General features: G+C 43.7%; 1 protein-coding gene across 9 annotated transcripts in view; it reads left to right on the top strand.

Annotated features, from left to right (window-relative positions):
* The first annotated feature begins 17,392 nt into the window (after positions 1-17,392).
* Positions 17,393-21,266, top strand: part of LOC125008962 (ephrin type-B receptor 3-like) — a 57,404-nt gene continuing 53,530 nt past the window's right edge. For 4 of the 9 annotated variants that reach the window (XM_047586388.1, XM_047586386.1, XM_047586385.1 and 1 more), the window contains exon 1: positions 17,395-18,138. In XM_047586388.1, the coding sequence (XP_047442344.1) occupies positions 18,075-18,138 (64 nt within the window). In that variant the 5' untranslated portion in view covers positions 17,395-18,074. Of the gene's footprint in view, positions 18,139-21,266 lie in introns of all 9 variants that reach the window. The other 5 variants (XM_047586391.1, XM_047586383.1, XM_047586382.1 and 2 more) reach the window with 3 other exon arrangements.

The raw sequence follows: 21,266 nt of genomic DNA, 5'->3' as shown, positions 1-21,266 counted from the left end.
TAGACCTTATAAACATGAGGATGTGGTGGAAGTTTCTGTGCGTATTTTATTCAAGACATTATTTCTATTCTCTGCTTTTGGATGCTTTGTAATAATTCCATCACAAACCATAAAAAAACAGCATAAATTAAGATTAGGTTTTGGACATCACATAACATACCATGGATTCGCAGGTAAATTTTTAACTAAGCATGCAGTCCACATTCTTCTCAGTGTCGGTGTTTACACTGACGTATAAACACGAAGAGAAGAGAAAGCGACACTCCCCTTCCACATGTCGTTGCAGGAGAGGATGTGACCTTTCCCTTTCAGGAAGGAACACTTAAGTGTGATGAGAGATATTTGGTGACAGTCCTAGTCCAGGGAATCCAGGTTACACACCTTTAGAATAACAGTCATGTAGCATTTGTTTAAGATGCGTGGCATGTTTTGCATTACACCCTCAAATGAATAAAGCCGGCTCTTGTTGAATGCTCTCTACAGAAAAACTGCCAACTACAAATTTATAGTATTAAATTTTAAATAGAGTACAGCGGTAATATTTAATTAACACTCTTCAAAGGTGAATGATGAAATTAGAAAGCCCAGTTTGTAAATAATCTTGGTCCTCATGAATTAATAACTGTAATTGTATTACTGTGTATGTGCATGTTGTCAGGATTTCACCGCCGGGGGAAAGGAATATTCTCCTTTTATTAGCGATGAACTGATAAGCGCATTCAAGAGAATTTTTCTCTTGGGCTTTGAGAATATTTCGGAGAAATAAGCTCTTAACATGCACTACTATCGCCAGTCAAAAGTTTGGACACACTTTCCCATTGAACTGAATGAGAAGGTGTGTCCAAACTTTTCACTGGTGGTGTATTTGGAGATATTTCATCTTCTACTACTGCCTGTCCTCACTAGGGTTCCTGTCATCGGGCGACAGGCGGGGTAGACCCTGGACAGGCTGCCTCTATCGCAGGGCGTGTGTGCAGATATTTTGTGTTTGAAATGTATCACAAAGTTTGTGTATACAGTGATTGTGGAATTTCAGAAGTAAAAAAAACAACCATACTCCGTTTAGGTCAATCTAGGAATCCTAGCGGCACAATAATGCAACAAAGAAGAAAAGAAGACAGCAATAAATGCCAACTAAAAAGGCAGACGTGTTCATGCCAATCCTTTATCATTTGATGTATTGGCATCAGATAAGCTTCCAAACTCATGAATGTATCACTCGAAAGAATTGTATTTTTATTGCCCACCAGAGCAGTCTAGTATTGTTTTAATGCAGAGCTTGTTTTAATCAAGACGTTTGCTGAATGCCTGCATGGTGGGATAGGGCTGGGTTATGCTCAGATCTAGTTTGTTTGTAATGTTGTCCAACCACAAAGAGTCTGACAAGCAATTCTGATGAAGCAACCCCATGACACCAGCATTATACAGCAGAGCATGTGCTGCTCTCCTCACCCTTTTCCTAAGATTTCTACCCGTTTCCTTGTATTATATTTAAATTCACTGACCAGAATTCCTCACCATTTTGAGTCCAAACACAGCAGCGTTCAACATTATTAACCTCTCCCATGTGGGTCTGTTCCAGGCGCTTGTGTATTTTCACACACCTCAAGGCAGACAAAACCGAGCAGTTAACACCTCTGTGAGAATGACTGTCGGTTGTGAATGGGTGGGAAGAGTCGGCGTTGGTAGCTCTCCAAATGTTTGGGTCGCACATCCCCTATCCTAAATAAAAGGTCACGTGGCCCGTCAGTTTTCAAGACTTTACTACCTTCCTCTCCCAGCTATGTCAACACACCGCCTGAAACACAACGCCACGCCCTAGCCACACATCCCTCAACCTGCCATCCATCCTTGATTGTAACGTCTGGGGCCTTACTTTTCTTTTCAAACCCGAGGAGGAAGAACCCCCTTGAAGGATTAAAATGAGGCAGGAAGACACAGAGAAGGAAACAAGCAAGGGACGGTAGGATGAGCCCCTGTTAAAGCGTCCCGGAGCGGCAGCTGACAGAAGCCACATTGTCAATAAGGTGTGAAATTCCTGCTTAGATGGGACCTCTGTCTGGTAAATAGCTAAAGGGACAGAGAGGAGGGGGAAAACGCGTCAGCCTGTCTGCCCGCACTGGTCCCCTGAGCCTTCCAGTCGTACCCACGGAGAGAGGACGGTTTATCTGTGGTCGCCGATGCCCGACCGATCTCCCCGCTGACCTCTGTTAGCGACCAGCGGGGAAGCTGCCATGAAGGCCAACAAAGCACTAAGTGGAGGAGGCCCCGCTGTACTGGTGTGTGGCCTACAGAAATAGCTATCATAAAATAACACTGCCAGCTGGGACCGAAGGGCCAAATGAAGGAAATGCATCACACAAATGAATCCAGCGGCGCGCATACGTATTGCCTCGGCAGAGCACTGTAATTTCTAAGTTGATGTAATGTGAGGAAACACGTCCTTTGATGAAAAAAGGAAGGCATAATAGACTCAGCTGTCAAACCCAAATGCGCAGCTGTCACCACAATATGTCTTCAGAGCGGGCTGAATACTTTACATATTGTCAACATAACACAAAAAAAATGACAATGTAAGCCTTTTGATAAGGAGGAACAACAGGGCTGGAATCAGTCTTACTTTCCTGAGATGTGAACACGGCAAGCTGATGAGAAAGTTAACACAGAGCACTTTGAAACTTTAATTAGTGTAAGGAATGACCTGATTCCATCCTATTATCAAGGACCTCGACCTTTTTTTGGACTGGGGTCGCACCACTCTACATCATCTCACCTCAAACGCAATGACACATTTCTCCGGTAACAGCCCATTAATTAGTTGAGTGCATTACACTGTTCAGAGGTGGGACAGTTCTTTGCCTGGAGCTGGCCACCCCGTCTCAGGCGGATAGACGCAAGCAAATCTGTTTGTTTCATCAAGTGTGAATTCAATTTGCGAAGTTCTTTTTAATCTAGAGCACCTTTGCCCCCAGCGCATAGGAGAAACACGGAGCTCCCGTTTGGCAAAGTTTTGATGGAAAAGAAAGGGCAAAAGGGAGACGGAGAGGAAGAGGAAGGCAGGCGATAAAAAGTCAAAGGTGGGCCTCCGCAGGGGAGGGAGAAGCACTCACACTCCTGTAACCTTGGGGGAGTTTGTGTGAAACGCTGCCAGGATCTTTTTCCCCGTCGGTGCCCATGGGAAACGTCTGAACATTCACACAGAATAGCAGATAATGCCGAAGACAAAATGACAAACGGCGACAGATAGCAGCGGACAGAGACGGGGTGGAAAAGGAGAAAAAAAAAACTGACTGACGGTATCAGCATTTCCGTGCCCGCGCGCGACGTTTGTAGTCTGTTTTGTCAGGGCGTCTCTCACGCTGGTCTGTGTTCTGTTTCCCCGGTGGATGCAGCCAGTTGAGAAAACAGGGATTCACAACGCAGACAAAACATCATTTTTGTGCGGCAGTGGGTGAAAAAAAAAAAAAAAAAAGTATCACAGTTCTTCTTTCCTAATAGCTTAGAGGAGACGCGCCCAGACGCATATACAAGAATGTGTGTGTGTGTGTAGAAACATAGAAACTTGTGTTTGTATCTTTGACTTTGACTTTCCATTGACATAATAAATTGCCCGGCCCTGTTCGCCAACCCTAATAAAATCCCTAACCCCAACCCCAGCCTCCACCATACCGTACCCATATTTTATCCTAAAACCATGACATGATCCTTAAAAAAGTGGACAACATGGCCCCACCGCATTAATATTCCGCAATCGTTTGGTGCATGCAAGAATGTGCAAACATACTTAAAATCGTACTTTATTCTACTGTACGGACTGAGTTACCAAACACTCGTGCAAAACAGACTCCCACACAAACGGTTTCTACACATACACTGCCACCTCACGTACATACGCACATAAACAACACACAGATTCCCTCTCATCTCCTGATCCGATGACGCTTGCGGTTCACTGTCGTGGAATGCGTTCGGGAGGGCAAAAAAACAGACACCTTGCGCTTTACCCAAGATGCCTCACTCGGAGCCCAGTTGGGCGCGGGCCAGGATGTGTCAGTGTGCGGCGATGACAGACAGCAAGTGTTGGCCTTCCACTGTCAATGCTGAGGCATGCGGTGACACGACATACTCTGTTATCACATGATTGTGAATCAGCCCCAAAAGCAACAGGCTATAAATTACATCAGCGAAAGCAACACAACAACATTTTCCATTTTAGGAAGAGTGTTGGGGAGGATGTGTAAAAAGGCCTCTCGGGGCAAATGGAGATGTCATCTCCGTGCGTCTATTTTTTCGTGACTCACAACATGGCTGTGTTTTGTCAGGCAGTGTGGACGTGCAAAATCATATCACTCCGTTGTCATAGAATGCAGCGACTGTTTATGGCCGTTCTCATTTGCAGTCTTTTTACGGGTTGGTTTTGGCTGAATGAACAACAGAAACTGTTTTCGTTGTTAGACAAGCTAATTATTTGGAATTAAAGTCAGACTTGGAAAGTGGCACTTCAAGTGACTCAGCGAGTATTCGCGCCGCAGAGAGCTGCATTCGTCTTTACGGCGCAGTGAGCTGACTGTCCCAGGATTGGTAAAGCGACTGCACACATTTTCTCTCCTCTCTTTTTTTGCCATTTTGAAGATGTCCGCATGAAAAGGCAGCGGAGCGAGTAGCAGGAGGAGAAGACGCTGTTAGCAATAATGGAGCAGCAGGGGTTTACATCAAACCGTACAGAAAGTATGCCGTTTCATTAAAAATGACAAAGAAATGTTTGAAACGGCAACAATGAAAGCTCTCAAATACAATCGAAATTTGTAGGAACAGATGACTCAAGATACAGATTAATTATAAACTGATTATTTGGTCTTTTTTTATCATGTAGGATTGTGTTTGCATTGCGTTGTGGATAATGTCAGGTTTGACATCATTATCACATGAATCGTTTCATGCTTATAAGCTAATTAGTTGCCATTCAAATTTCCAATTAGTCTAGTGTAGTGCCAGCTTACATTATTACGTTCAGAATGAATAAATATAAGTAAAATTTATTATGATTATTATTATATGTAAATTAACCAAGAATATGATGGCTTGTTTTTTTTTTTGTTTTTTTTTTTAAGAAATACTGGATTATGTGTGGTCTTACCCACTTAACTTTTGTGAATGATTGGATACTGTATCCTCCAGCGAGCCGTTATCTGTTTTGAAGCTCAGGCTACAGGCGTTATTTGGGCTTCTCAGCGAGAAAAACTTAAATTGGATGAGAAATGCCTCCTTTTCTTTGTGCATGTAGAAGAAAACTTTTTTTTGTTTCTTCTTTCTTCGACTGAAAACATGAAACGGTGCGGATCCGCTTGGTTTTTTGCCATTTTTATTTATTTATTTATTTATTCATTTTCACAATTGATATTCTGCATGATGACCCCAATTTTTATTTTTTTTTTTCTCGGATTAACAGTGTGAAGGTTTTGGATCTGGCTTAGCTCTGTGTTGCTAACTGTTCTGATGACAGCCCGCAGGGACGAGGACAGACAGTCTTGACACACACCACACCGCTGTACTGCAGCACCTCAGAGGGTTGCTATAATCCTACCGTATACCATTACACTGCATACAGACTAAACACAAGGCCAGGTGAGAGAATGACAGAGTAGTGAATGTGTGTGTCTGTGTGTGTAGGTCCGCAATGTGCATGTTCCTAAGCATGGGTTTTTTTTTAGGTAGATGCGTGTACATGTGCATGTGTGGGCCTGCTGGCCTGTCTCACCCCGGGTCTCCACTAACACTACGCATTTGTGGTGAACAACAGTGATTGTGTGTGTGTGTGTGTGTGTGTGTGTGTGTGTGTGTGTGTGTGTGCATGCGTGTGTGAGAGAGAGAGAGCCTGGTTGTGTGTGTTGGTCCACATAATGCAAAACAGCCTTGCCTCCCACCCGAAAGTTAAAAAAAAAAAGAAAAGTCACAGCCAGGAGGCCACTTTGAAATACCAGGTGCTCATTTGGCAAATCCAGGCAACTGGGGTGTTTACATTTCAGCGACTGAGAGGGGAGAAAGACCAGATGCCCCCGAGAGCTGCTCAGCAGCGTCCATACAGAGATCACTCACATCGCCATGGGTGACAGACCTGTGTGTGTGTGTGTGTGTGTGCGTGTCGTGGCACAGAAAGGGGGATGCAGAGAGCACTGCGCAAAGTCATTAAACACCCTATGATCACGTGCGGCGGGGAGACACGAAATTATGCGTCAGTGCCGAAAATCAGCCACTCGAGTGAGGTTTGTTTGCTTGCACAGCACTCATTCTCTGACCAGGCACGCACGGTTGCTCCTCTCGCTGTTCCTTTTTTTCCCCCTTATTACCCCATTCTTAATCTCTCCAGCTTTTACAATACCTCTATTGTCCTTTCCCCGTTGTTGACTCGTGGTTTGCAAACAGCTGAAGTGCTTCCTTATCAGTTAGAACAACCAGGCATAAAAAAGACACTGTATGATGTGGGGGTTGACTTGATTCCAAGGCAACGTATCCACTTCTAACGCATGGAAAATACTATACAATACACACATACAAATATGCATGCACATTCATGCATCGGCAGACTACACTGCCCGTCTGGGCCCGCAGACACTTTCATTGTTTCATTATGTCGACTATCAATTTACCGGCAGTAAATTCACTGTGTCTTGATAAAACATTGTCTGTCAATTGTGCTCACAGCACCTGCTCATAACAAATCACCGAGGCACTCTTCCTGACTGATTGCTTCTTGGCAGAGCGTTTAGTGTTGTCTCTTTGTATCAACGGCGGGCATAAGGCGGCTGAAAGGTGGTTACGGGTTGGTGTGTGGATACAAGCGTCTGTGCCATAAACTTAGGTGGGGCTTACTGGGGGGGAAAAAATAGTCTGCACATTCATAACTTTTCTCTCCGTCTGTGCACGTGTGCCAGCGTGCATACTTTCGACATTGCTTATGTTAGATTTTTTTTTTTTTTTTTTTTTCATGAAAAGGCTGCACCCATTTACATAAAGCACCAAAGTTATTCTGACATAATTTTCATTGCTGCTATCACTTTGTAAAACCGGAAACAGAATGCCGTTATGATATCGGCTCCCAGCATTTCCCAAAGCTTCTTTAATTTCAGCTATCATTGTGAAACGGTGTGTGCTTGTTTGGGTTAATGTCAACCAGTGTGTCATGTAAATGTCACTGGGGATTGGAAAGTGGTTGAACTTGGCCACCTTCTGTGTGTTGCTGTCTGTCAAACGCTCGCCGGGTACAGTCGTGTGTGTGGGTGTGGGTGTGCGCGCAGGCACAACTGCATGCATTCATCCCTACTGACATGTGCATACTGTGCAGGCTTGTCTTTGCATGGGTACATGTTCTTGAATTACATATGCGCTTTCCCAGTTTACTTCCTCTGCCAGGGACTTTGCTTTTTTCTCGGCCTGCCCGTTGGTTGACTCTGTGCGATGAGTTGAAAAAAAAAAGTGGGAGTAACAACATAAACCTTTACCCCGGACGTCATACGTGCAATTATGTGCAGTCTGCGTTCGTCTGCTTCTATTTGTGTGGTGTTTAGCCTAGATGGCAGTAAGGTGGGACACATGACGCTAGATAAGAACATCAGACTCACTGATAAAACCGAAGACTTCTGAAAAGTCTCTGTAATTAAAAAAAAAAACACGAAATAACACAATTTTGGAAAAATCAAACCAGAAAAATGGAACTAGTAATTAAATTGATTAAATTTCAAAGTATTTTCCGCTTAGTCCGTGATTGCGTTTTATAATGCACTTTTATTGTGAGACACGATACCAGACAATTTACAATTGAAACGATTACATATGAAACCATCCACCTCAACCTAAAGCAACTTGTTGTGACTCATGGGTGAGATATTATGCATTATGAGCAGACCCAGTTTCACTTGTTGCCCCAGTTATTGATGATGTAATCATAGGTAAGCGTACGTGTGTCCTGAGGCAAACAATAATGTTGCCGTCTGCCTCGGCGAAACTGCGGGGGAACTGTGACTGTTTGTGTTGTCATGGGATTCGTCTAGGTAGTAATTACACAAAAGGAGAAACAGTTTGGCGAAGAAATGGCACACATAAGAACATGTGCCTGTACGGGATTTATGGAGAATGGAATTTACTGTCCGCATTGCAAGTAATCAGAGCAGTCTTTGTGTGTCCACACATCACCAACTAATCTGAATAGACTGCTATGGTAACCGTATAGGCCTCTACATATAGCAACTATATGCAATTCTGCTGGAGTGGCTTTTAAATGTCTTGTTCCAATAAGTTCTTTCCAGCTTAACATACACCGATTAGACATAACATTATGACCACATTTCTAATATTGTATAGGTCTACCTTGTACCTACGCAAAACGTACAAAACTGTTCTGACCCATCAGAGAATGGACATGGGCCTTCTGGTGGTGTCCTGTGGTGTCTGGCAACAGAATGTTCTTAGTGGGGGGCTTTGGGTCCTATGGGTTGAGGGGAGGGGCCTCTGTGGATCAGACTTCTTCAGTTTGGAATCTAGGGCGTGTGGAGGCCAGGTCAACACCTTGACCATCCAAGAGCACACCTTGTGTCGTTGCTATGTGGTAGGGGTACCTGGTCTGGTCTAGGTGGGTGGTACATGAGTAAGTAAAATCCACATGAATGCCAGGTTCAAACATTTCCCAGCAGAACATTGTATTGTCACAAGACGGTCATTTACTTCTCCTGTCAGTGATTTTAATGTTGTGGCTGATCGGTGTACGTGTCCATTCAAAATGCCATTACATCAATAATGTGTTTGTCCACAGATGATTGCACTTCATGCTGCCCCACTTAGTGCCCTGCTGTTAGCCGCATAGATTTTGCTGCACTTCTGACACCCTGGATTTGATGCTCTTGTTGCATGTTGAGTGACGCAAACGATACTTTGAATTGAATTCCCATTTGAGCAGCCAGAGCATCTGGATTTTTTTTTTGCTGTCCAGACTTGTACGAAAGATGATGTGGATACAATCTGGATATGGCATAAAATTCATTTGGCCTGGCAGTTTGAATACAGCCTGTTTGTTTTTTTATCTGTATATCTAAATCGAGTACAGTGAAAGATCCACATACCTTTTTGACTTATCCTTTTTTTCCAGTCCTGAAGATTTTTTACAAACGCAAGCTGCGGCTGAATCTGATTCTGCTAAAAATATACGTGCTGTGAAAGCACCAGTGAAGTCCTAAACAGTCCTAGTAAAATACTGAAAGCAGCTTTGGTGTTTAGATAGGAGAAAATGGGCAGCCATAACCACAGTGAATAATCTGTTTTTAGTTTTATTAAACTACAGTATACATTAGGGGACTTAATCTCTTGGCTGAGTGAGCATAATGGCAGTCACTAATCTGAATCTGGGTAAAAGAAAAAGCTTATACTTTAGCTTGTTTTCAGCGTAGCAGTCATGGCAGGGTTCCGCTGTGTTTGTTGCTTAAGCATGCTAACTAGTGCTCGGGGATCTTCATCTGGTTCAGAGGAAGAAGTTGACACATGCAAGCACGCACACAGACGCAATGCTATGCTATGCTATGCTATGCCATGCTATGCCATGCAAGGGTAATAAGTGCTTTGGTTACATTACGCATATGCTAAGGTAATAAGGACTTAGAACACACACACACAGACATACATGGACCTTCTCACACCCACCCACACTGCCGTAATAAGGGCTTGGCTTGCGCACAAACACGCACACATACTTACACACTAAATTACTACAGTCTTGCACCATCTTGCCAGGTGCTCTCTCACCACATTCCCAGCCAACCAGTCAAAAGGCAGACCAATCAAGCTGACCAGCTGACTCTCCATACCACTAACACCTTTGCGAAACTATCTTCTTTCATTTAAATGCCTTTATTCTGCTTTCAAATAATTCAGAGTTAAAAGAAAGAACCCAGTTACCCACACAGGCAAAGTCATTAGTATTAACCTAGTATTAAGTATTTACCCAGGGATGTGGTTCACGTTTCCTAACAAATGCCCATATTTGGTAGTGGTGGTAGCAGTGGTGGTGGTGGTGGTGGTGGTGGTGGTGATGGTTAAGGCACTCTGCTTTCCATTAGGCATCTTTTTAGCTATGGTATGTCATATACAAGTGTTGTGATCGTGTGGAGACTGAGTCTGTAACAGGATGGGAGCCATGTTGAATGGTAGCAAGGCCTAAACTGAAACCATGTGCGTTTGTGGTTAGAAACATTGTCAAGACTAACTACCTCTGGGAGAGCTGGCATAGAGCTGGACACTGAAGGGGAAGAAAATCTCTTTTCACTTGACTGACAGTAACTAGACAGAGACGATTTGTTGTGATTTGATACTCAATAAAAATTGACACAAAACCCATTGAATGGTGCTTAAGCAGTCTTCTGAATGAGAGGAAGTAGTACTTACAATATATTGCAGATTACATACTTTAAAATGTTTCAATAGCAGACAATTCCTTGTTTAAGAAGTTTATTTCCCGTCTTCTTTTTGGGGATAGTTGATACTGACTTTTAATAACAAAGAGCGGAGAGCATCTGCCACCGTTTGCCACTGTTGTCGACCCTTGGGGTCATAAACTGCGCGGAAGATTGCGTTTTGCGGCTCGGCATGTTGAAAGGTCAAGGGTCAACAAAGGGATTCTGGGTATGGAGGAAGAATGGAGCCCACAAGGGAGACACTCTGTTGACATTGTGTTTGGACACTTTGAACAGTGTTATCTCAGACAGTGTGAGACTATGAGCCAATCAATCATTGTGTTATTGGACCAGCTCCGGTGATTATTCATCCTGGACCTTTGATATCAGCTGATGTCAAATGGATCCCTCATGAGCCTCCTCACTTGCTCGCCGTCTGGACTTTGTCCTTGGGAATTTGTCACAGCTATATTTCTTCGGTACATTTACTTATTAAAGTAAATCGGGTGTTCCTTCAGTCCCAACATGGAAGAGACCCACGGACGGCGAGCGAACGCAAGGTCCAGAATATTTATGAATCCAAAGCGATTGCGTTGGCACAAGTTCCGCACAAGATATTTCAAATTCAGCCATGGATGTAAGAGGACAGCATATAAATCTGGAATGTACAGGCAGGTGTACCTCGGGCGCAAAGAAGAAGTAGGTTGCACACTGGAAATAATGGGCTTTTACGGAGTCAATGATAGTGGCAACATGCTGCAGGAGTTTTCCATTGTTTTAATGGGAAATGCTCTGAAGCATACAGTAGTGTTTCTACTGGCTAGTGTACCTGCCCTGACCTTCATCCACCCACTCTCCCTCTCACGCCAGGCAAAATACAGTAATACAACAAACAGAGGAGATGGTGGCAAATGAAAGGGCAGGGAAACAAATGGAAGAGTAAGAGGTGTTTACACGTATTAATCACTATTAGCGCTGTTAGAGCATATCAGTTTTGAAAATAAATAAATAAATGTTTTGGCCTGTGAGGGAGGGATGCTTAAAAGCCCAGCGCTACGTGGTTTTGTGAAATGCTCACAAAATGTTATTAAAGTGAACTGTGTCCTTGGTGCTTTTATTTTTGTGCCAGAGAGCACAACTGTGAAAGGAATTATTTAAGCTGGAATCCCTGGTGCTTTTTCTCGATCGAACCTCACGAAGCAGTGAGAAAGGAGTGTGAGAAAGGAGTGGCACGATACAGAATGAAAAAGTAATGCTCGCCGTCTGAGCATAAATCCCAGTCTCCCGGGTAAAAGTCCAGTTAACAATAACCCTAACCCCGACACATTGTATTCCTACCTGGAACCGTGGCTCGTGTTATGACAAAATAATGATACTCGTTTGGCGTCCTAAAGCGTTGCATAACTCTCTGGAATGTGGACAGCACTTTTGTTGTCTATGAATAGGAATATGGGAATTGAACCTCATTTGTTTCACAATTCACTCCTACCTCAACCTCAGCGCCTGGCTTTCCCAGCCCATACCGTGCCTTGTCAGACTGCTGCATGTTTTCTGTCGTAGCGGTGAAAGGTTATTTCTCTCCCTCTTTGTCTGCAAAGGCCTGTAATTTGCGTGCTCGGGCTGTTCGTCAGCTATGCATGTGTGTGCTTGCGTTGACATCACGATCCCCATACGTGCATTTTGACGGCGTCTATCTGTGACTGCCTGTCTGCCTAAATGCCTTCCCGTCGGTCGGTCTGTCGGCGCACAGACAAGCGGGGTCGGGGTGACGGGAGTTTGAGTCATAAATCTCAGACAGCGAGGTGTATCGCCCCTCGGTTAGGTAGGGAAGGTGCTGAAAGGTGGTAGATACTCGCCAGAGACAGGGAGGAGCTGGTTGTGGCAGGAGTTGGGCTCTTGGTGATGGAAGGGGAAGAGGAGAGTGCGGAGGTGGCAAGGAAGTAGTGATTTACGGCAGCGGGAGGCGGTGGGGCCAGAGGTGTGCTCTTTGCTTGATGTGAGAGGGACGGGGTGGACGACGGTGGTCTTGGGGGTGGGGCGGTGGAGTTCGGCTGGGACTGCGTTTGTGATCCTGTGCTAAGTGCTCGGTCAGTGGCGAAGGCCTGGAGGATTAGTCCCCCACCCTTAAGACTCTCGTGAACAGCCCTCTTTCTCACACACACACACACACGCACACACACAAACGCACAGCTCCTCTCTTCCTGGATTCCAACTTTGAGCTTTAGTGAGATTCTCCAGAGCCACCCACCACCGGCTCCTCCTCCACCAGTACTACCAGTAAACTTCGCCTGTTCACTCACGCACACACATTCAAGTGCGCGCGCACACACATATCAAAAGACACAAACACGACCAACGGCTTACCGTTCCCTTAATATTGCCGGAGTAAAGCGATCCTCTCACACTCACATCATATTAGTGCTGCTATTAGACCAGACTCAGACACAAGAGCTACAGGGTGTGTGTGTGTGCGTAAAGTCTGCAAGAGCTTTATACATGCTAGAGGGGGTCGACCGTGTGTGTGTGTGTGTGTTTGTGTTTGCGTCCGGGCATGTGATTTGCGAGGGAGGAAGCAAAAGAAGAGTTCGCTGTGTGTAAGAAAAGGCCTTTCGTGCGCGCCGGGCATGTGTCTACGTGCGCGTGTTTTTTTTTTTTTTTAAGAGAGTAAGTAGAGACGCTGATATCTTGGCACGAGATGAGTGGGAGGAAGGATGGATGAGGTTAGCAAGGGTCTGGCGAGGGCTCAGTAGGTGTAAGCTTGAGAAATTTCCATATGGCAGTAAAATGTCTGCCACTTTACTTATTGAGTTTCTAATGTGTGCCAGGTGCTGTTGTCGTGGTCTCAAATGCACTTGGTGGAGCGTTTCTTTGTGTCTGTGTACAGTATGTGTTCATATGTACTTGTTTTTAGATCGCATATGGGAACGGGTTGTGCGCCAGATCTGCTTAAGGACAAAATCAATGTCCACTATTTGCTTTCGGGGAGGTTGCATTCGGAAACGGGCGAAACGTTCTCTCGTGCTCGTTGAGGTTAGATTATGGGGTTTTGGTTTCAGGTAATGGCTATGGTGAGTGTCCAGGCAGAAAATATCAATGCGAGCATACGCTTTCTGTTTCTTAGTATCCCTGGTTGTTTTCAGAGGCTTTACTATATATAACAGAAGGACTGTAGTATACTTTCTACAGTGTTACTGCCGCTATTCATAGGTCGGGAAACGTTCAATCCTCCAACTGGACCCACATGACACACACTGTAAAACAGAATAAATAAATCTCCTCCACAGGCTTTGTAAAAACCCAACCGTAGCTGCGAAGTGGAGGACTTGGATTTATTAATGTGGACGTTCCATTCATTGGAAAACGCCCCCCTCAAGTGAGTCGGTTTATACCAGGCCTATATTTAGGGTTTTGACACATTTATCTTTAACATTGGCAAACAGTTGGGGGTTTAGTATTCTCAGAGATTTGTTCTTTGGGGTTTTTTTTTTTTTTTTTGTTTATGATAAACTGAGATTTCTGCTCTCTGATCTTCTCGAAGAAGCCTCCAAAATGTCTAGCGCATTCCCAAATAAAATCCGCCAAAAACGAATAATAATAATAATAAAATGAATGCCTGAATTTTAATCTTCCCATCATGTTGCTCCCCATTTGGTTTGAATAACACGTCGGAGCCACGCGGAGGTAACAAAAGGTGGCTGTCATGAACTTGGTGTGCTTCTGGTTGGCCTTTAATGGCGACCAGGCAGGAGAGCCTGGGCTTCGGTGGTTTTGGCAACAAATGAGGAGGGCTCCTTTGAAGCCGCCACAAGATCCCCTTACCCACGTCGCTTCACTTAGAAAATGATTTTCCCTTCAAATGGACTATGTCGCTGTGAGGTACGCGGAAATTCCTATGGGAAACTGACAAATTTTGTGTCCGTTAGACCTAACCTCGAACATCAGGGAGCCTTTAATAGTCTTTATTTTTCTCGCTCTCTGCTTCTGGTTACTACACAAACATGTTCACGGCAAACTGTTCAAATTATTCATCACAGAACACATAATGAAAACAAGGAAGAAGCTGTGATTTATGAATGTTTTTATTTGTCAATATTGTGTATGATTTTACATTCACAGTTTATTGGTTTTTAACATTTAACTGTGTAACATACTGTGTAAAGCTAACTTTTATTTATCCTGTTTTTTTTTTTTTATTACAAAAAAAAGTTAAATAAGTTTGTTCTCTTCTTGTGGATGTGGTATTTTTAGGATTTTGAAACTGTGTTATCCCACATGCTGAGCTGCCAACAGCTACAATAATTAAAAAGGCAGAACAGACTTACAGTAGTTTGTAGGAATTGTTGAGAATGCATTGTTGTCAGTACCAGAAGAGAATAATGTTTCACTATACATCTTTCCATTCAGTAATTTGGTGAAGTTTGGTGTCTTCTCTGATCTCTACTCACTGGTCTTAAATAATTTACCTAACCATACATCATATCTTTTATCGCCTTATACATAAAAACATATTGATAGAAATTAACGTACGCTTAGTGAAAAGCTTCCCTTTTTTCTAAATGAGCTTGTAACAAAGAGCTGAATTACTTAATGAAATTTCTCATTTACATCCATTCATGTCTTTACTGAATCACCTGGGTCGCTGCACCAAATGATTTTTTTTTAATAAATTAACAAATAAATGGAAAAATTAAAATAAAATAAAGAAAGTGATTCCTCAGAGCAGTTTTCATTATTTTCATGTTTTTTTTTTTTCCCAAAGGCTAATGCTAACACACCAACTAACTTACACCACAATAACATTGCCATTACAAAGGCTGTGCAGTGTTTAGGTTCAGTGCTATCACTTTAAAACATAAATTACAATCAGTCAAGTTTTTGACCTTTGGACTCACTCAGAAACACATTTCAAGACAAATAATTCAGGCAAATCTAATCTAAGAAAGTTGGCCAACCAGTGCAAAAAATGGCATAAAATGACCCCTTTAAAATATTTATTACCGAGACAGTCTTTGACAGTGACACCGAGACACAACAGACCACATTTGTCCTTCTTAGTGTGGGGTTTAGGATATGGCGCACAGTCCGTTTTCAACTTAACACTGGGAAACCGGTCATTTGGTTTCCCTTTCACACTTAACACGATTGTGTGCTCGGAAGACAACTAAACATTTATTTCTATACCGGCAGAACAAGCGACAAATTGCTCTCCATGTCCTATTGTTTTGCACGCAGGATAAAGTTAAGCACAGTACATCTGCAGTGTTCAGCTCCAAGTATCACTCTTATCTACAAATGAAAAAAAAAAAAAAAAAAAAAAAAAGTATGCTGCACGCTTAATAACATAGCCGACATCTGCTAGCTCAATATTAATGTTGACTGTTCCAAGTTCAGCCTCACATCCTGCAGGACTCCGTCTGTCATCCCCGTCTCTGCTATACATTTCTGAGTTAATTGAATGCATCAGCGGATTCCTGCTAAATTAAACAAAACGCATATGACGAACTATTGCTCAGCACTGTAAGAATAGCAAGAATATTTATTGGGGGTTTCATGCTGTCAGCAATCCCGAAATCCTGGAATTACCCAAACAGATCACAAGATTCTGTGAGGGGCCATGTGGCGATTTGCGTTCATTTAAGACGCAACAAAACACGCACAAAGCATAATTATTATTAGAATTTCCGTAAATGTTGGAGGAACGTGAGTCTGAAAAGCAATACGTATGGTTTTGTACGTTTCTTTTTTTTTTTGTTACTTTTTTGTTTACTGCTGTTTTGAGATTAAACTGAAACAGTTAATGATGCGATAAAACCACTGTAAACGCAAGGAAATTGAGGAGAAAGGCTGTAAAAGCCCGGTCGTGACAGATGCGCCTTTCTTCAGCTTATCCAGGGAAGAGGAAAAGTAAATTGCAGGGCTGTTTAGAACTGGCTGGAGGAACAAGAAGAAGAAGAAAGAAAAAAACACACCGACTGTTACATTTTTTTTACAGGACTGACTGTGCAAGATCTCTCAAATGAACTAAAAGAAACGGCGACTTAACAAGTGCGCAGTGCGATGTTGCGCTCAAGTCAGGGCGTCGCTTCCAGGAAAATCTTTTGTTATTAAGAAAAAAAAAAGAGTTCGATGCCACACAGGCTGCCTTAAATCAAAATTACTAGAAGATTCATGCGTTTTTCGCGAGCAGTCTCTTAGAATTCTAATCTTTAACCTGCTTTTTAACGACCCGTATTTGTTTATACATCTAAAGTTTAAACAGACTGGATGCGATGATGTCACTTTCATACTCACAGAAAAACTGAAAGCACTCGAAGTTTGTTTAAGATTTGAGAATTAAAAAAAAAATGTCCCAGAATGTCCGTCGGCGATTCCCTGAACAGTTTGAGAGCTCCGGAGCGAAGCAGACGGAGATAAAATTGTTTTAATCAAGGCAGAAGAAGCTCAACAGAAACTTCTTTCCCCCTTTTTTTTATCGGAGCGGAAACGACCCGCGGGGGGGCGCTGTGCGTCCATGCCTTTACACGGGCTTGAAGTCCTGTGAGAGAGGAGAGGAGACAGAGAGACCGCTGTACGGCAAACGCATGAATAATATAAGCAACAAATCTGACAATAACTAAGATTTCAAAAACATATGTGTCGTGTGTGAAGTAAAAAACACAACAAAAAAACAATGGCAGTTATTTTACTTCACAAAAATGCCTTCAGCTGTCCTTACTGTGGGGTGGGTGGGGGGTTAGAGGCTGGATGCAAATGCTTCTCTGGGAACCAGTGAAAATGCATCATAGTTTGGAAAAAAATATTTAATTTTGGTAATTAATGTGAGACTAAGTGATTGTCAAGGTAGACATTTTTCAGTGCAGCTGCTTCAACTGTAACCCCTCCTCTCTGTGCCCCCCGATCTCTCTCTCTCTCTCTCTCTCTCTCTCTCTCTCCACTCTCTCCTTATTCCTGCACAGCCGTGTGTGCTTCATTCCAGCGCACAAGCAGAGCGAAGCAGACGGTTTACGCAGCAGCCAAAGCCGATAAAATTCGCTCAGGGAATAAATATCTATAAACCACGGCTGTCTCTTCACGGGAATACCACTTGGTCGCGGACGCACGTGAGGCGTGCACATGCCTAGATGGGACTATACACCATGGTTGTGACACCCGCGCGGCTATCTTTGCCTTCGCTCTTATAGGAAGTCTTTGGATCTCCCGGAGAAGGCTGATATTTTTTCTTTTCTTTTTTTAAAAAAGCTGAGTATCAACGAAATACTGCTGGAAATATTCTCCGGATGGTGACCGTGGTCTGGACTACCTGCTTACAGTTTATTCGCTCAATGCGAAGGGAAGGGACTGGAAGACTTGCGCCCGTTGCCTACTCTCTGGTTAAATAAGGCACTTTGGGGATCACAGAAAGAAGAAAGGGAGAAGGGCTCTTACATTTACACAATTCATACCAAATAAGGCATTTTTTCTCCTCCGAACTCTCACCTTTACGTGTTTTGGTGAATGGGGGTAACTCTGGTCCTGGAGGTTTGACACAGCTGGGACTGGGACGGGACTGGGTGCGTGGAGCGTCGGATCACCCAGGATTGTATTCCCTCCTCGCCCTCTCTCTCGTGGGTCTATTTACATGTCCGACCTGACCGCTTTATGACAATGGATTACTTTCTGCTTTTATGCAGTTTCTTGCTGCCTGCGGTGTCCGCGGTGGAAGGTAAGAAATTCCCTCCTCTCGTGATGTTATGTTGCGTTTGCAGGCTGCCTTGAAGCGCGTTGTGTCTCTGTGAGCGAGCCAGCACCCATGCCTCTCGCAGGCTGGGCACCACAGCCTGAAGCCCGTGTACGCACGCACATTAAAAAGTCCTAATTTTATATCTTCTCCGAATTGAAACCAACGTTTCATTTTCTAAGTGACCATCTGGCTTGTTTTTTAGTGATGGCTAATGGTATTATTGGCTTTAAGCAGCGAGGCACTGTGGCCGGTGCAGGATTCAATACGCAATTGTTATGCGCCAACGAAAAGCTCATCCATTTCAATTGTAGTTGTGTATTCTTTTTTTTTGTTACACCAGCTATCGCCGGCTGCTAGTGCTTTCTTTGTCACTTTAGGGAAATTAGCCCCGCACTGTATCTCATTGAGAAGCGCGGCTCCCCGCCGCCACTTACCCACAGGTCGGCTGCGTGTATTTTAGGGTCGTTTGAGTGTGTGGCCTTTTGACATCTGGACTCGAATCGGTTTACGTCCCATTCGAGAGAGAAAAAAAAAATAACAATGCGAAAATGGCCTGTCTTATAATCAGCTAATTAGAAAAGCTGCTGTAAACATTACCCAAGCCTTTCGAAATCACACCGAAACGCAAGTTGTAAACGGGCTGTCGATAATTTAGCTCCTAATTAATTGTATTATATTTTTTAGTGTGATTAATGTTTTAAATGTGGTATTGATCGGCTGTTTGCAGTTTAAATTATTTAACCGTTGCCCCCACTGGCGGACCATCTGTTTTAGAGGAGTGTAGACGTTTGCAGTGCGTAAAATCACTGAGACATTCTATCACTCGTTTTTCCCTGTGAGGCACAGTCCCGCTCTTCTGCTATCTCTTTCCTACAGTTTGGAGAGTGTGGGGATGGCATCGTGGTGGAAATAAGGTTGAAATAGGCCTAAAGCTTGAACCGTGAATGCTGGAGCCCAGGCGAGGCTCCCGGTTGGCTTGTGGTGCCAGTAGGAAAGTAGGACAGTGGGCCACTGGCTCAGTAAACGCTCTTCTTTCTCAGCGTATTTCTCGACCTGTCCTCACAGTGCCTACTGATTATGATTGTCTGATATTTTACGAATAAAAATGCACAACATTCACTTTGGCGTTTTTCTACCTGCCCCGTGGTCACTGACTAGACTCTGTACTCCGTACTGTACACGCTAAAGAAAAAAAAAAAAAAACGTAGAGCTTTAATGATTTCGTTGAAATGTCACATATTAAACGGCCCAAACTAAATAATTCAACGTGGGGGTTGTGTTCGGTAACCTGGCACATCACCACTTACACTTGCGCGCGTGTGGCTCACCTCTCGACTCACTTTCCTACGTGCCCTGACCTTAATTTGAGAAAACATCCGAAGGCCTGTTCCAGTCGGTGCTGAGAAAGGATCACTCTGGCCCTGCTTCGTGTAGTCATCAGTCGGACTAAATTGCGTTCCGCGCCACAGATTCCTCTGCCACGGACGGACGCAAAAACACCCGATTTGGCCTACTGGTGTGGGGGGTTGAAACTGGTGTAACGCTTATCTGATAAGATTTGCTGTTTTGTTAGTTCCTCTTGATAACAGGCGACCGAAGTAGGCTGAGATAACAATTGCAGTACAGTCGGGAGCTTTCATTAGACTCGCCTAACTCCAATAGCAACCTCCATTGCAGGAAAATGGAGCTCTTTATTTCAGGGGACCCCCGGATTCCTCTGTGTGACCTCACCCCTGACTTAAAACACATGGCTTGAATGGATGAGTGGATTCTTGTTGTGAAGAAGTTGGGGACTTGGGAGGTAGATAAAGAGAGAAAATTGGAAGAAGAAAAAAAGGCAGAGAGGGGGTGAGGGAGAGAGCGAGAGAGAGCTTGGTACATTCTTGACAGTAATAGCAAGTTTGCTGCGTGCAGGCTTGAAGTTGATGTATTTCGTTAGAACAATATATCCCCAACGTAAGTGATGCTATAAATTGTGCAGACTGACCTGGCTGGGGGTTTACCTAAGCTTTTAATACAGCCCGATTATTTATGGCCTCTGCTGAAACTTCTTTCTGAGATTTCTGGCGAGTTAGGGAGAGCCAAGCGGCCTGGTGGTGGGGCGACGCTTTCCCCGTGCCCAGTGTGCTCCTCTCTGGGGTCCACAGGTCACACTACCCGCGAAAAGGGACTCTTGATGAATACATATTTCCTTTTCTCGTCCATTTTCCTTTTAACCTCAGGTCCCTCTGTCGTTATCCAGTCATCTGGCACGCAATAGTTAAAATCAGCAATCTTAAAAAGTGGGTTTACTTTTAATTAAACAGTCGTGCGCCAACTACGCGCAGGGCATCTGAGTTCTCTGTGGCTGCAAACATCAGTTAAATTACAAACATAATACGAATACCTAATTTAACTGATTGGGAGCTTTTTATGTGGCATAAAATGCGCTCCGTGAACGAGCGACGGTTGTTTTGCACGGGGCTTCTTCTCCTTTCAGCCCCTGCGCAAAATAATTAAATATCCAGGGCACTTATTTTTTAATTTCATGGAATGGGGTTTTGGAGTTTGGATATGTAAATGTGTTTAATTCTGCTATGCGCCCACATTCTAATCCCACTTCTATTTTTCTGTTTTTATTAGATAATGAAATTCATTAGCTTACGTTTGCTTAAAAGTGCGAGGTTGACTGTTGTGCGGCTGTTCTGCTGAGAGCCCTGGGTGGGTGCGTGGAAGGCCTTTGGTTGTTGAACTTGATGACAGTCCTCTATAGCGCACAGGCGGTTTGCTTGCCCTTTGGTGTAAATTACCTGTGATGGAGGGAGGAACGTAGAGGGAAAGGAGAACGAATCAGGGCACCCTAATAATATTCAGGACAGGCCAGCGAGCTGTACACCCGCATCGATGACGTTTGTCTCTGAGTTTATTGTCCTAATGCACCCCTCTTGTATACCAAAGTAATGTAACGTCCATACCATGCTTATATAATAGACTACAGTGAAGGTGACACTTATATTCATAACAAACATATCGTATTGTCACTTTAGACTCAAAACCTCCGTCTTCCTTCACCTGAGACCTTTTCTTTCTTTCTTTCTTTTTTTTAGTTTTTTTTCTTCCTAATCAGAGAC

Source organism: Mugil cephalus, chromosome 6, assembly GCF_022458985.1.
Source record: "Mugil cephalus isolate CIBA_MC_2020 chromosome 6, CIBA_Mcephalus_1.1, whole genome shotgun sequence".
In the NCBI taxonomy this organism is placed as follows: Eukaryota; Metazoa; Chordata; class Actinopteri; order Mugiliformes; family Mugilidae; genus Mugil; species Mugil cephalus.
This window is presented reverse-complemented; position numbering and strand designations above follow the sequence as displayed.